General features: G+C 41.6%; 1 protein-coding gene across 10 annotated transcripts in view; it reads left to right on the forward strand.

The window, feature by feature from the left end:
- CREB5 (cAMP responsive element binding protein 5) overlaps window positions 1–12,161 on the forward strand; it is a 256,642-nt gene that overhangs the window by 176,283 nt on the left and 68,198 nt on the right. For all 10 annotated transcript variants that reach the window (XM_050708802.1, XM_035556391.2, XM_050708803.1 and 7 more), the window contains 2 exons: window positions 6,831–6,957; window positions 8,997–9,107. In XM_050708802.1, the coding sequence (XP_050564759.1) occupies window positions 6,831–6,957; window positions 8,997–9,107 (238 nt within the window). The remainder of the gene's footprint in view (window positions 1–6,830; window positions 6,958–8,996; window positions 9,108–12,161) is intronic.

The following is a 12,161-nucleotide window of genomic DNA, read 5'->3' on the forward strand; positions in this document are numbered from 1 at the left end:
CTTCAGTGGAAACTGGTTTGCTTTTATTTGCGGTGATGCCAGATCGTGTGTTTTCCTGCAGAACTAGGCTTTTGGTCCTGTTTGAGCTGGGAGAACATGACAATGGGATCAGTTTGACATTGTTGCTTGCTTTAATGATGAAGTGTTCTGTCATGTTTATGCTGCAGATTTTTTGTTTTTAACCGACTTTTTTTTTTTTTAAATTACAAGAATGTGTTTTTATATGAGCTTGTTCTTTATAATCCCTTGAACCTGCCTTTCGCTGTGTTTCCTTGTTTTGCTTTAACTATGCCATTATCCTCCATGTATCATTTGTGAGTTCCAGCTGTGTGCATAACACTGTGCAGAACATAAACTTCTCTGAGGAGGCTGTAGTCTGAGAAACCATTCTAGCTTTTCTTATTTTTCTTGTAATGGGTCAGGCAATAAGACCCAGTGAAATATTTAGAGGGAAGGGAAGATTGAAACCAGCAGTTTCTAAGACCTGTGAGAGCCAAAAGGCAAATGTTAATGGGTTCTCTGAGGCTTCCAAGGACCTGCTGGTCCTTGTACTTATGCTTAATTTGCAGAGGTTCCTTGAACATGTGTTCAGGAAATATAGGTGGCATTAACACAATTGGAATTTCTAAAGGCAAAATTTATCATTGACTAAATCTTTAAATAGAATTTGGCCCACTGAATACATTACAGCAGTGGGGCTGCTGACTTGTGGGGCTTTTCTCCTACGAGCTCAGCATTCTTAACATATTTTAGAGTAATTTTTATATGCATTCCTAGTATTTTCCTGCATGTGCACCCATTCCCTGTCCATCTTCTGTTTTCCTTACTCTTTCCCTTCAGTTAGGTGTTCTGTCCCTGTGAATTAAAACAAGTGAGCAAGAATGCATTTCTGGTGGAGATGCTTGGTTCCCACTGAACACCTTCTCACATGACATCAAAGGATACATGAATTGAGAAGTAACATCTTGTTGCTTGCTTTTGACTATGTCCATATCATTTCGTGTCTGCTCTATCTTGCTCCTTATGTGATGCCCGTTACTGAATTCCTTCTACCTCTGTGCCAATGTATAGCTTGTTATCTTAATTGTGCCAGCTCTCCTCACTTAAACTGGCTTTCTCTTCACTTCTGAATCAAGCTTCTTGTCTTTAAGAATTTTCGCAGCTTAGTCTTATCTTATCTCACTCTTCTAGTTTCTCATTACAGTGTCAAGCATCACTTTTCCTTTGCCAGTGTCTGTACCATCAGCTAGTTTCTCTTTCCCAGGCTGAAGTCCCCTCTTGTACAACAAAAAATCCTTAAGTTAACACATGTATAAAACATATGCACGCTCTGTTTAAAAATCTCTGCAGAAAGCATAGCAAAGTCATCTAAATTATGAGCCACAATTTTTCCTCTCTAAAGTATTGCCCTTCCTGTGTCTCAATCTTAGTTACTCCCTTCCTCTTGCAAACTTCCTCAGCCCTGTCATTTCTGAGCTAGTATGAGTTCAATAAAAATATACAAAGAAACAAAAAAGCAACCAGAGGAGTGCCACTAAACTGCCTCCAACTCTCTAGCATATTTATTTGCTTGTATGTTCTGTCTCCATCTTCTACTTTTCATCTGTTTTGTGTCTCTACATTGTAAACACACTGTGTAAGAATTGTCTCTTATCTGTGTTTGTACAGTGCCAGGCTCAATGGGGTCCCGGTCCAGACTGGGACCTTTGGGCACCACTACAGTACAAATGTCTGCTACTGATAATAACAATCTACCCACATCGTGCAGATGTCTGAATTGTCTGAGAAATACAAACAAGGATCTTTACTAGGTTGGCAAAGATCCATTAATTTTAGGTGCCAGTTTTCTTTTCCTCTGAATATGGTTTGGCTCTCTGAAAAAAACTGGCGACATAATGCTCCCATTTCTTGGAAAGCTTGGCTCTCTGATGATGCTGTGATTAAAAAGTTGTTACATGTGGGGTATGGCAGGCCAGGTGAGGTCCCAGGAATTATGCGAGGTATTCCAAGTACTTGTCTGATGCCTTGTTGCTTTCTGTTGCATTTGTTTTTGCTTTCCTCCTCTGAATGAGAAATGAATAAATTGAGACTAGGCAGAACCGTCCTATTTTTCTGGTGGAGGGTGCATCTCAAGTCATGGTCCACAAAGGAGGAAAGCCATATCTGGCTTATTAGGCTAAAGTAATGGCACTGTGGATCAAGCAACAGCAGGCCCTGCAAGTGAGACAACTCCTCCAGTCAGTACACTTTTCTCAGGTTAAAACATCCTCTCCAATTCTTAGCCCTCTGACTGAATATTTCAAATATGGAAGGCCAAGGACAGCACTCAGCTCAGGTACTCTGGCCTCAGTAGCTGCTGTGCAAGTGCTTTGTAGCTGATCTGTAGAACCACATGCTCCAGTGAACTATATCAAAACCATTTATCAATGAAAAGTTTTATTATGATGGTACTTAGTGGCCCATGAGACATTCAGGGGCTTGACAGTTGCCAGCTGTTTTCCTCATTAGCATGATAGCCATCCTGGGTGCTTCAGCCTGAAAGCAGCCCAAAGCACATCACGTACTGACATACCTTGAAAGGGTCTAGGACGTTGATATGTAGTGATTGTTCATCATTGCATTGATCGTAGGGGTGCCATCGCTGCCTTAATCACCTGTGTTTCCCTGTTGCTTCTATTTTCTCTCCCTCATTTTATCTTTGGTCTATAAACTTTCTGGGGCAGGACCTCACCCACAGTTTTTAAACCAAGGCTTGTAGGCGCTGAGGTAATAAGTATACATGTGTATATATACATGTATATATATACATATGTGTATATATAAAGACATGAAAGTCTGGGCAAGTCTATGTTGCATAACTGGAGTGTGGTGCAGAAATCCCTGAGCCAGTGCTGACCCAACATGGCGAATTGCCACAGCACAGCCAGCCACCTGTGGGCTCTTCTGTGTGAGCTGGCTGGCCATAGAAAATCACGAGACGAATGAGATCCTTTGCTCAAATGCAACTCCATAGACATGTGGCTTTATGTTTTCCAGAACAAAGCTAGCTAAGGTAGAACAAACTGGGTTGTGGTGTAGCTATTCTTGCTGACCTTTCATGAATCCTACATGCAGGAAAGTAAGGATCATGACAGGGGTTGTGGTAAGACCCGCTGACCTGGAGTGCTTTGCCATTAGAAGCATGCTACAGTAATGCTTTAAACAGCGTTAGGCCTTCTGCACACAAGCCTGAATGATCTGGGTTAATATTCACCTAATCTCATGAGACCTCAGCAAGAAATTGTCATCTGCAGAAACTATCCTTGAAGAGTACAAGTTAAGGGAAGCCTGGTCTTTTAATAGACAAATGTAGCATTTAGTCATCAGACAGTCTAGAAAACTGGGTCAGATCGGAGTTGCATCATAGCAGACAGAATATTTAGTATTAATCAAGAAGGCACATAGCAAAGTATATATCATAGATATTTGATTACATTAGTGGATTTATCTTTAATCGTTGGGTAGAGTCATATGATGGAAAATGATCGAGTCACCGTGGCTTAGCAGGGTACCGCCCATCTGCTTAAATGTTAGTAATGATGACTCACAGTGTTAGCACAACCCTACAGAGGGAGGAGAGCCAATGCTGTCAGTTGGAGCAGTCCAGCTAACACGTGGTATTTTACTAAGCCACCGTAAAGGCTATCCATCCAGGCTCCATACACCCAACGAGGTGGTGTGCAAATCCTGACTGAGATTCCATAGTGTCCAACAGTATTCTTCTGTGGGAACAAGAGGAAAATTCTTAAAGTTGGGAAAAACCCTACAGATAGCCAGATTTGCAGTGAGGTTGAGCACTTGCCCGTTCTCTATCTTATCCATCCTTTATTTGTGGGCTGTTTGCCCAACAACCCTGTTTATTTAGCAGCACAGGTGCCAAGGAATTAAAATCCTTCGGTCAGCAATATTGACTGACTGGCTACAGGCTGTACCTCCTCAGCATTTGTAAAGCAAGGAGCAGAGTCAACGTGTCCAACATCAAAAACAACAATTATAAACTCTTACTGGCTTTCTTTGCTGCAGGTTAAAAAGCAACAACAAAACAGTTTATGTTGTCCTTGGAAGAAGAAATGCCTTAGGAGTAGACAAGCTGAGCATCTCAGCCTATGTATACGTAGGTTCTCCGCCATAAACATCCCCTGAGCTGGCTGTGCACATGCACGTGAGTGCATGTTAATCAATGACCTGCCTTCAATGTGGAAGCAATACAAGTATCCACGAATACTGGCCAATGTCAGGCTGTCCCGATGGTGAGCTGAGTCTGGTGTGCGTTATGTAGCACTTTTATTGGTGGCAGGAGCAGTGCAGACTTTTCAACAAAGAGGGTCAACCTGGAAGCACAAAGTTTCTCTGCCTGTTCTGCAGCTCTTCGCAGAAATGCACTTGGGAGTAGACTTGCAGGAGTTTAGCAAGAAGAAATACCTGAAGTACTGAGGATTTTTTTTCTCTAGCTAAGTGTAAAGCATATGCAGACCTCCAAAGCGAAGCAGCTTTAAAGGTGAAACTGGGGACAGCGAGGAAGCTTCTTTGCCATTTTAATAAATACCAATAATTCCCTTTTGCCCAAGTCCCATATTCCCAAACTCATTAAAGCAATTTTGGAAATGTTTTTGGCTCTGGAACATATAAGCAAAACTCAAACCTTGCAGTCCCTTGAGAATCACGTGCACAAATTGCCTAGGTCAGGCCAAAATAAGTTTCTGTCAAACAGCCTAACACCTAAGGTTATTATGAAACTGGTGAATTGTACAAAGGGTCTATATATGGGACAGTCTCCAAATAACTAAATGGGGAGGGGGCTGTTGTCATGGCATTTGTTTTACTTTGGTCACACTGAGAAACTCAAGTGATATTTTTATTGAACACATTCCTCCTGTTAGCCAGAACAGTTCCTGTAGACTGTGTCTCAGCTGGTGGACACCCATGAGAGTGCACCAACGCTTTCCCCTCTCCCTACCTGCTGTCCCTTCCCTTCCCTTCCCTTCCCTTCCCTTCCCTTCCCTTCCCTTCCCTTCCCTTCCCTTCCCTTCCCTTCCCTTCCCTTCCCTTCCCTTCCCTTCCCTTCCCTTCCCTTCCCTTCCCTTCCCTTCCCTTCCCTTCCCTTCCCTTCCCTTCCCTTCCCTTCCCTTCCCTTCCCTTCCCTTCCCTTCCCTTCCCTTCCCCAGAATCTACATTTCTTGTTTTTTTTTTTGGTCCTGTCCTAATGACTTCTGAGCCCTTTTGCTTGAGTAAGTGCTGGTACAAGGAGCAGCTGCATTTTAGTTGGAAATAGGATGGTCAGGGCTGTGTACTTTATTTTCTGAGATCTTTTTTTCTGCAGAACTTCCATGCCACTTATGCCATCTCCACAACTTCCCAGGCTCACCATAGTGCTGAGTAGACCATTGTGTCCCCTCTCCCAGAAATTGATTCATGTTTGATCAATCACACTGCTTTTTGCACCCTCTCACGAGGTTATATCGTGTATTTGGGAGACATTACCTTGAGTTTCGTTGGGGGGAGTGAAGATGTAAAGTACATCATGTTCCTCCATCAGCAGATAACCAGGGAGGCATAGGAAGAGCTTCTTGTCTATATGTAAGCTACATTTGTTGTTGGTTTTTTTTTGTTTCTTCTGAATAAGTACTATATGTGTCTGGGAGGATTTTTTAAACATCCTTGAAAACACAGGCTTTTTCTCTTCATGGAGAACCAAGACAAAAGGATGGGTTCAGTAATCTGCAGCTGCCAAGGAGAGGGCAGCTGAGGGCAGGGGGTGGGAGCAGCAGGAGTGTCTGGCGCGAGGGTTGGGCAAGACTTCGAGGTGGCTTCGTTGGGGTTAAATGTTTCTGGAGGGTAGCGGGCTTTTAGAGAGGAGGATTGAAGAACTGAAAGTACAGGGATGGGAAATACTGGGGAGGTTTGAAGAAGCGGGAGTTGGGAGGTCCTGCTCTCAAGAGTGTCGTGTTCTATGAAACGTTAACATGTCAGATTGCTTCAAAGAGTAGTCCAAGCTTCACTTTATCCATTAATTTTATGATGATTTTTCTTTCTTAGTGGGCCTACTTCCTCAACATTACTTTTTCCTCTGGTTTACTTAGAAAAATCCTTCTAAATGTATTAAAATCCTTTTGCCAAAATATCTCTCTGCTTCTTTATATTCCTTACCTTTTACCTTTACAAGCTACTTAATCTCAATGTAATATATGTAATTTTGCTATTTTTTTCCATTCTCTGTGTCCTGGTTACATTCAAACTGGCAGTATTAGAAACCTCACTTTGTAACAAAGGCTTGGTAGAATTTCAGGACAAAATGTCAAGAGTGGAGCTGAAATCTTCATTTGAGAGTAGTTTTTTTACAGGTGGTAAAACTTCAGAATTAATATAAATGTGTTTAATTTTCTGTCATAGTCTGCAAAACTATTATCCAAATATTTTTGTTCCTGAAGGCAGAATTTACAGCAACTCACTGATGTAGCATGCCAGGAAATTTTCCTGCTTTGTCGGTAGAAATCTTTTGCTGGCCGTTGTAAGATGCAGAGGTGCATAGACTCAGACCTGCTGTTGTTTTTGCTTTCACGTTCTCTCAGATGAACTGTATTGGTGCTTTAACCAGTAACTAGTAGGGGGAATGTGAGTCGTCTGTTTCTTGAAAACCTTCTGTCCTATGGATTTGTGCAGGAGATGACAAATGCTGGATTGGCTTTTCTGTGCCTGCTTGCCTAGAATTGTCGGTGCTTAGCAATGGCTGGCACTGTAAGGCTTGGTTTGGTCTCTGAAGCCCATAACAACTCGCTTTCCTTTTCTCCTAGGCCTGTTCCAGGTTCTCTGTCTTCACTATTGCACCTACACAACCGACAAAGACAGCCTATGCCTGCCTCTATGCCTGGCACCCTGCCCAACCCTACCATGCCTGGATCTTCTGCTGTACTCATGCCCGTAAGTTTTTTGTGGTTTGCTGTTGTTGTTTTTTTTTTTTTTTTTTTTTTTTGGGGGGGTGGGGGGTGGGCAGGGGTGGCATTATTTATTTATTTATTTTTGTCTCTGGATTCAGCCTATGCAGAGGTGAAAGTCTGATGAATTGTCCAAAAAAAGATCAAGGTGTAATGAGCTAGGGAAGCTGGACATTTTTCTCTGCTTTGTCTTGCACAAGAGTATTTCTGGTGCGGTTAATGGAATGTTAATTAGCGTGAGAGTGATTAGAAACAGTTTACATGAGACTACAGTTTCTGGTTCTCACCCTTGGTCATGTTAGTGAGATCAGTATGTCTGCGCTGGAACAAAAAAAAAATTCTGAAGTCAGATAAAACTGGAAAAGGTATGTACATATGGTAGTGAACTCGGAAGTAATCTTGCTTCTGTGAGATAACCAGCTAACAAGAAGGAAATATAGCTTACTTTCCAGGCCTAGTAACTTGCACTTCATTAAAATTTGGTCATGATCACTGCTCATCTTCAACTGCCACTAATTTCTGCAGTGTTGGGAATATTCTTCATCTTCTGGGAGATGAAGGGTGCTTTGTCATTGTAGCTTCAAATTATTAAATGATTTTAACAACTCTCAGTTTAAGACAGCTGGGCAGTTAAGGGGTAGAAAGGAGTCTGGATAGCATGGGGAAGAGGGGAGTGTGAAGGGAGAAGTTTCTGTTTCATCACATGGTGTTCAGTTGGGAAGGCAACCTGAGGGCGATCAGATATGGATGAGAGGAAAGTACTTTTTGTTCTGGCACTGCTGGGGCAAGGGGGACAGTCTGGGGCTAAGAAGATTCAGGTTGGCTGCTATCTGAGCAGTCATTAATAAGTTTTTAATTAGTAACTTACCAATAAGGTTCTCCTCAAGTATCGACCAGGAAGGTCAACAAAAAAATGTAAGAAATGCCACTGTGGACAGTTCTGTTTTTTAATTTATTTCTATTTTTATTATTATTATTTTTTTCTGGCATGATTACTAACGAACCTGAAATGGAGCAAACATCCTGCTTCAGCGTAAGCTCAGGGGCTTCAGGTCGCTGCTGGGGAGCCTTTTGGGCAGCTCTGCTTGCAGAGAAGCAGGCATGCTCTGGCTGAGAGCCCCACAGATGTCAGTCTTCCTGCCCTACAGCCTTCGTGAATGGACTGTGGAGAAGATCACTGTGGGAGCCACTCCTATCCTGCAGATAGAGCTGTTCCTATCCTGCAGCAGAGCTGCTGCTTTCTTGTATGAGCCAAAGATTCAGGGAGCAACCCAAGCTGAGGCAGGATGCTCAGCTGTGGCTGAAAGCAGCACTATAACCCTACTTGTCACCCAGACCCTTCTGAGCGAAGACTGGCAGTGTAACAGCACGTGCCTCTTTTCAGGGAAAGCACTACAGGAAATTATTATATCTAGTCCTTTTCTGCCATTAGGTTGTGTCCCTCACTCACGCCATGGTGAGTTTAGCTTGCAGAAAGTGCTCTGCATAGCCAGGTGTCCTGCTTTGTATTTTATGCTGCATCAGCAGTACATGAAAGCTTCCCGTACAAGACATATGGAAAACTCCTCTCGGCTGAGCAAGCCGAGTGAAGGAAAAAGAGCCAACTCGTTTTCCATATACTCAAGATTGGGGGTTTTTATTTATGTTTTTAACTAGCTAAGTTGGGCTGCACTGACAGGAGAAGCCATGGCTTTATACAGTGATGCTTTTAAAACCACTTAACTCCAAGTGTTGTTATACTGAAAGGGAGAAAATCATTACAAAAAAAGTGCAAACCTGGGTGGCTGCTACATTTGTTTAGTAAAGAATCCTTTTCTATATAATTGGCTGTGAGTTTTCAGGGCCGACTCTGATGAAACACACGCCTGCGTGCACACACGCATGCACTTCATGACACGGATTGTTATTTTTCCCATCATGACTTGAAGAAATAAAACTGAGTCCATTTACATAGAAACCGGGCATAAATTCTTGCAAATGTCTCTAGACACTTTTAAACCTTTTTCTTTCTTTTTCTTTTAAAAGATGGAGCGACAAATGTCAATGAACTCCAACATCATGGGAATGCAGGGGCCGAACCTCAATAATCCTTGTGCTTCACCTCAAGTCCCCCCAATGCATTCGGAAGCCAAAATGGTAAAATGGAAAATTTAAAAAGATATATTTTGTTTTCTTATATTGCTTTTGCATACTGGCTACCCAGACAGTGGGGGATGTAGCCAGACACTGCTTACTTCATTCTTAGTCATATGTTACACACTTTTTAATATGCTGCAGTAAATTGCCTTTGTGTCAGTTTAGTCTATGAACTTTCAAGATGTTACTAGTCCTAGCTGAGCTCTCAGTGAGAGGGAACTGAACTGAAGTGTCGGCTGTGTGATCCGAACCATGTTAAATAGGACTTTTGGTGCAGATTAGTAGTGTTTAAACAAATGGTCTGGCTGGTTCCCTGATGGTGTCTGTGCTCCACAACTTGTCTTGAAGAAATTGTCAGTTAATCATCAGTGAAGTAAAAAGTGTCTAGTGAGGAGGGAGTGTATGTAGTCCGTGTTTTTTCTGGATAGGCACATGGTGTGTCAGTGTAACGCCAGTGTTAGAAAAGTAGACCGAATGACATATATAAAGCCAGGATGTTTTCTTTTGCTTGAATGCAACAAAGGTGCTGCCATCAGAAAGATGTGCCAAAATTCAGACAAAAATAATTTATTGATAGGAGTCAAATGTCATGGTGTTTTTTAAAGTTGTTATGCGTCTTACAAGGTCGAGGCTTCCTCAGGCATTTGCACTGTTATAGGATTAGTGTCGGTAAACTAAGCTACACATGGGCAGCTTTCCCCAGTTTTATACGCACTCTCATAGAGGTGTTCAGCACTAATACCTTGGAACAAAGTTCATCAGTGTTGAAACACTTAGGCTTTTCCAGTTTCAGAGCTGCCATTTGCTGGCAAGTAGAAATATGAGGACAGAAGTTTGCAGTTTAACTCTGTAGGGTTTTTATCCTCTCAAGATATCTCATCATAGTGGAAAACAGGAGTAACTTCATTTAACTTCTTTCAGTGGCATTATGCCAAGGTAAAATTGTCATAAGTGAGAGAATGAAATCAAGCCGACAAAGATTAAGCAACCACATATTTTTATATATTTCTACTTTGCATGACTGGTACAGCTTTTAAAGTTGTTGTCATCTATCCCAAGGCAAAGAAAAATATCTTCTTGTCTATAGGCACGGTGCATGCAACAGACTCTAGGTTAAGAGCAGCAAAATATACAATCTCTGTTTTAGAATGGATAGGTCATGCCTTCACCTCACTGTTGGTCTGGGTTAGGCTATTAACCCAACCTCTGTTAACACCCCGTCTAAAACCGCATTCCGTAAACATGCAGCCAGTTGGTCAGAAGAGCAGCAATAGCCAAAAACTCTGGCTCCCCTGGCCAAGGAAAACCTGTGGTCAAGAGTTCTCTCTCCTCTGTACCACACAGTGACGGTGACATGCCAAATGGCAACAGCATCTGCAGCAGAGCTTGTTAAAAACTTCTTGGAATAGGCAAGTGTTTTTTCAACTCAAGTGAGGCTGAGCCAAGCTAAATACTCCTTGGCTAAATAAATCCCAAGCTGGCATCTGTTTTGGGGACTAAAGGTTCTGTAGTTTACTCCCCCCACCCCACACCCCCTGCCTTTTTTTTTTTTTTTTTTTTTTTACTGGAAGTGTGAGGCTACTTAAGAACAAGATTAAAATATTGGTGCATATGGTGAGAATTCTGCAGTTTAATATCTGAAACTATACATTAATACAAACTACTTTTTAATTTGGATAAGCAGGTTTTGTCCCTAAACCTAACGTATAAAGGTATGGCTCTTTCAGACAGAAATTGCCATCAGTTCCAAAGCATAGTTCACTTTCGAGGGGTTTTCTGCCACTCTTCTGGGGGTGGAAAAAGTCCACACGTATTAACTCTTAAGAGGCGTAATTCAGAGCTCCAGGACCATCCTTTTCAAATGCAGGATTATTTATTTATGAATATTCTATATTCTAGTTTTCTACTTTGTTTTCTTTGAATTCACATGCAGTGTAAAAAGCCTCCTCCTCATTTAGCCACTGCTTGAACAATATAAATTTATTAGCAATACCCTGCATGAGCACAAAGTGGAAAAAGTGTAGGATATTCAGAGCAAAATTATTTCTTACATGTAAGTTCATGGATTATAAATCTGAATCATCTGTATTACAGGCATGTTTGTTCTTATTATTAACTGTTTCACTTTGCTTCATGCTCAAAGCATGGTACTTTGCATACTCTGGTGATTTTTTTTTTTAAAGTGGAAAATGAGGGTGCTTAGTATCTCACTGGATTGTGTCCTGCATTAGGAAGGAATTTCAGATTTCTTTAGATTCTGCTAATGCCATTACTGATAGTGGATCCAGTACTGCATATGTTCTATTTGGCTGGCCGCACGCGGCAAAGAATGTATGTGCTGAACGCTAAACAAAGTCATCGAAGCTGCTTGCAGCTAATGACTGTGGTAACCGGAGAAGTTTGGGGGACTTTGGGCCTGGTTCATCAGCTGTACAAATCCATGGCAGATGGATCAGCGTTTTCTCTGCACCCACATGAAAGAATGCAGGACAGGCTCCTCTAGATGGGAGACCCAGATGTGATACCGAATCCTTCTGGCCTCGTGCACATCAAAGTGTGTACCTGAGCAATGCAAGTGCGATTTGGTATGCAGAAGTAACACTGTTTGGTGACTTGTGGGATTTCATTTGCTTCTTTAAAATAAAAATGGATAAATAATATCAGTATGGATACTGTATGATGCCAGGTTTTCCAGAGACAGCAGATAGATGGCAAAAGTTTTGTTCCCTTGATTGGTACACAGTCATTTTGTAGAAGGAAATGGAAGTCAGTCAGATACATACATATACAAACACATATACACAAACATACAGAATGGGTTACATTAATTTTATATTTCTATAATAAACAATTTATTTAATTTACCTCGCATTTCTAGAAAGCCTTTTCACTGCCTCCAAAGTTACTCATTTACTGTTTTAATTTTTTTTTCTGGAGTTTGTAACTTCACATATTAAATTATTGTAGATGACATCCCAGAACTGATTTAAATTATCGCAACAATCTCAGTTTCTCACGCGGTGTGCCTCTCAATTAGGTTATCACCTAATGCTT

Source organism: Cygnus atratus, chromosome 2 (genome assembly GCF_013377495.2).
Source record: "Cygnus atratus isolate AKBS03 ecotype Queensland, Australia chromosome 2, CAtr_DNAZoo_HiC_assembly, whole genome shotgun sequence".
NCBI lineage: Eukaryota > Metazoa > Chordata > Aves > Anseriformes > Anatidae > Cygnus > Cygnus atratus.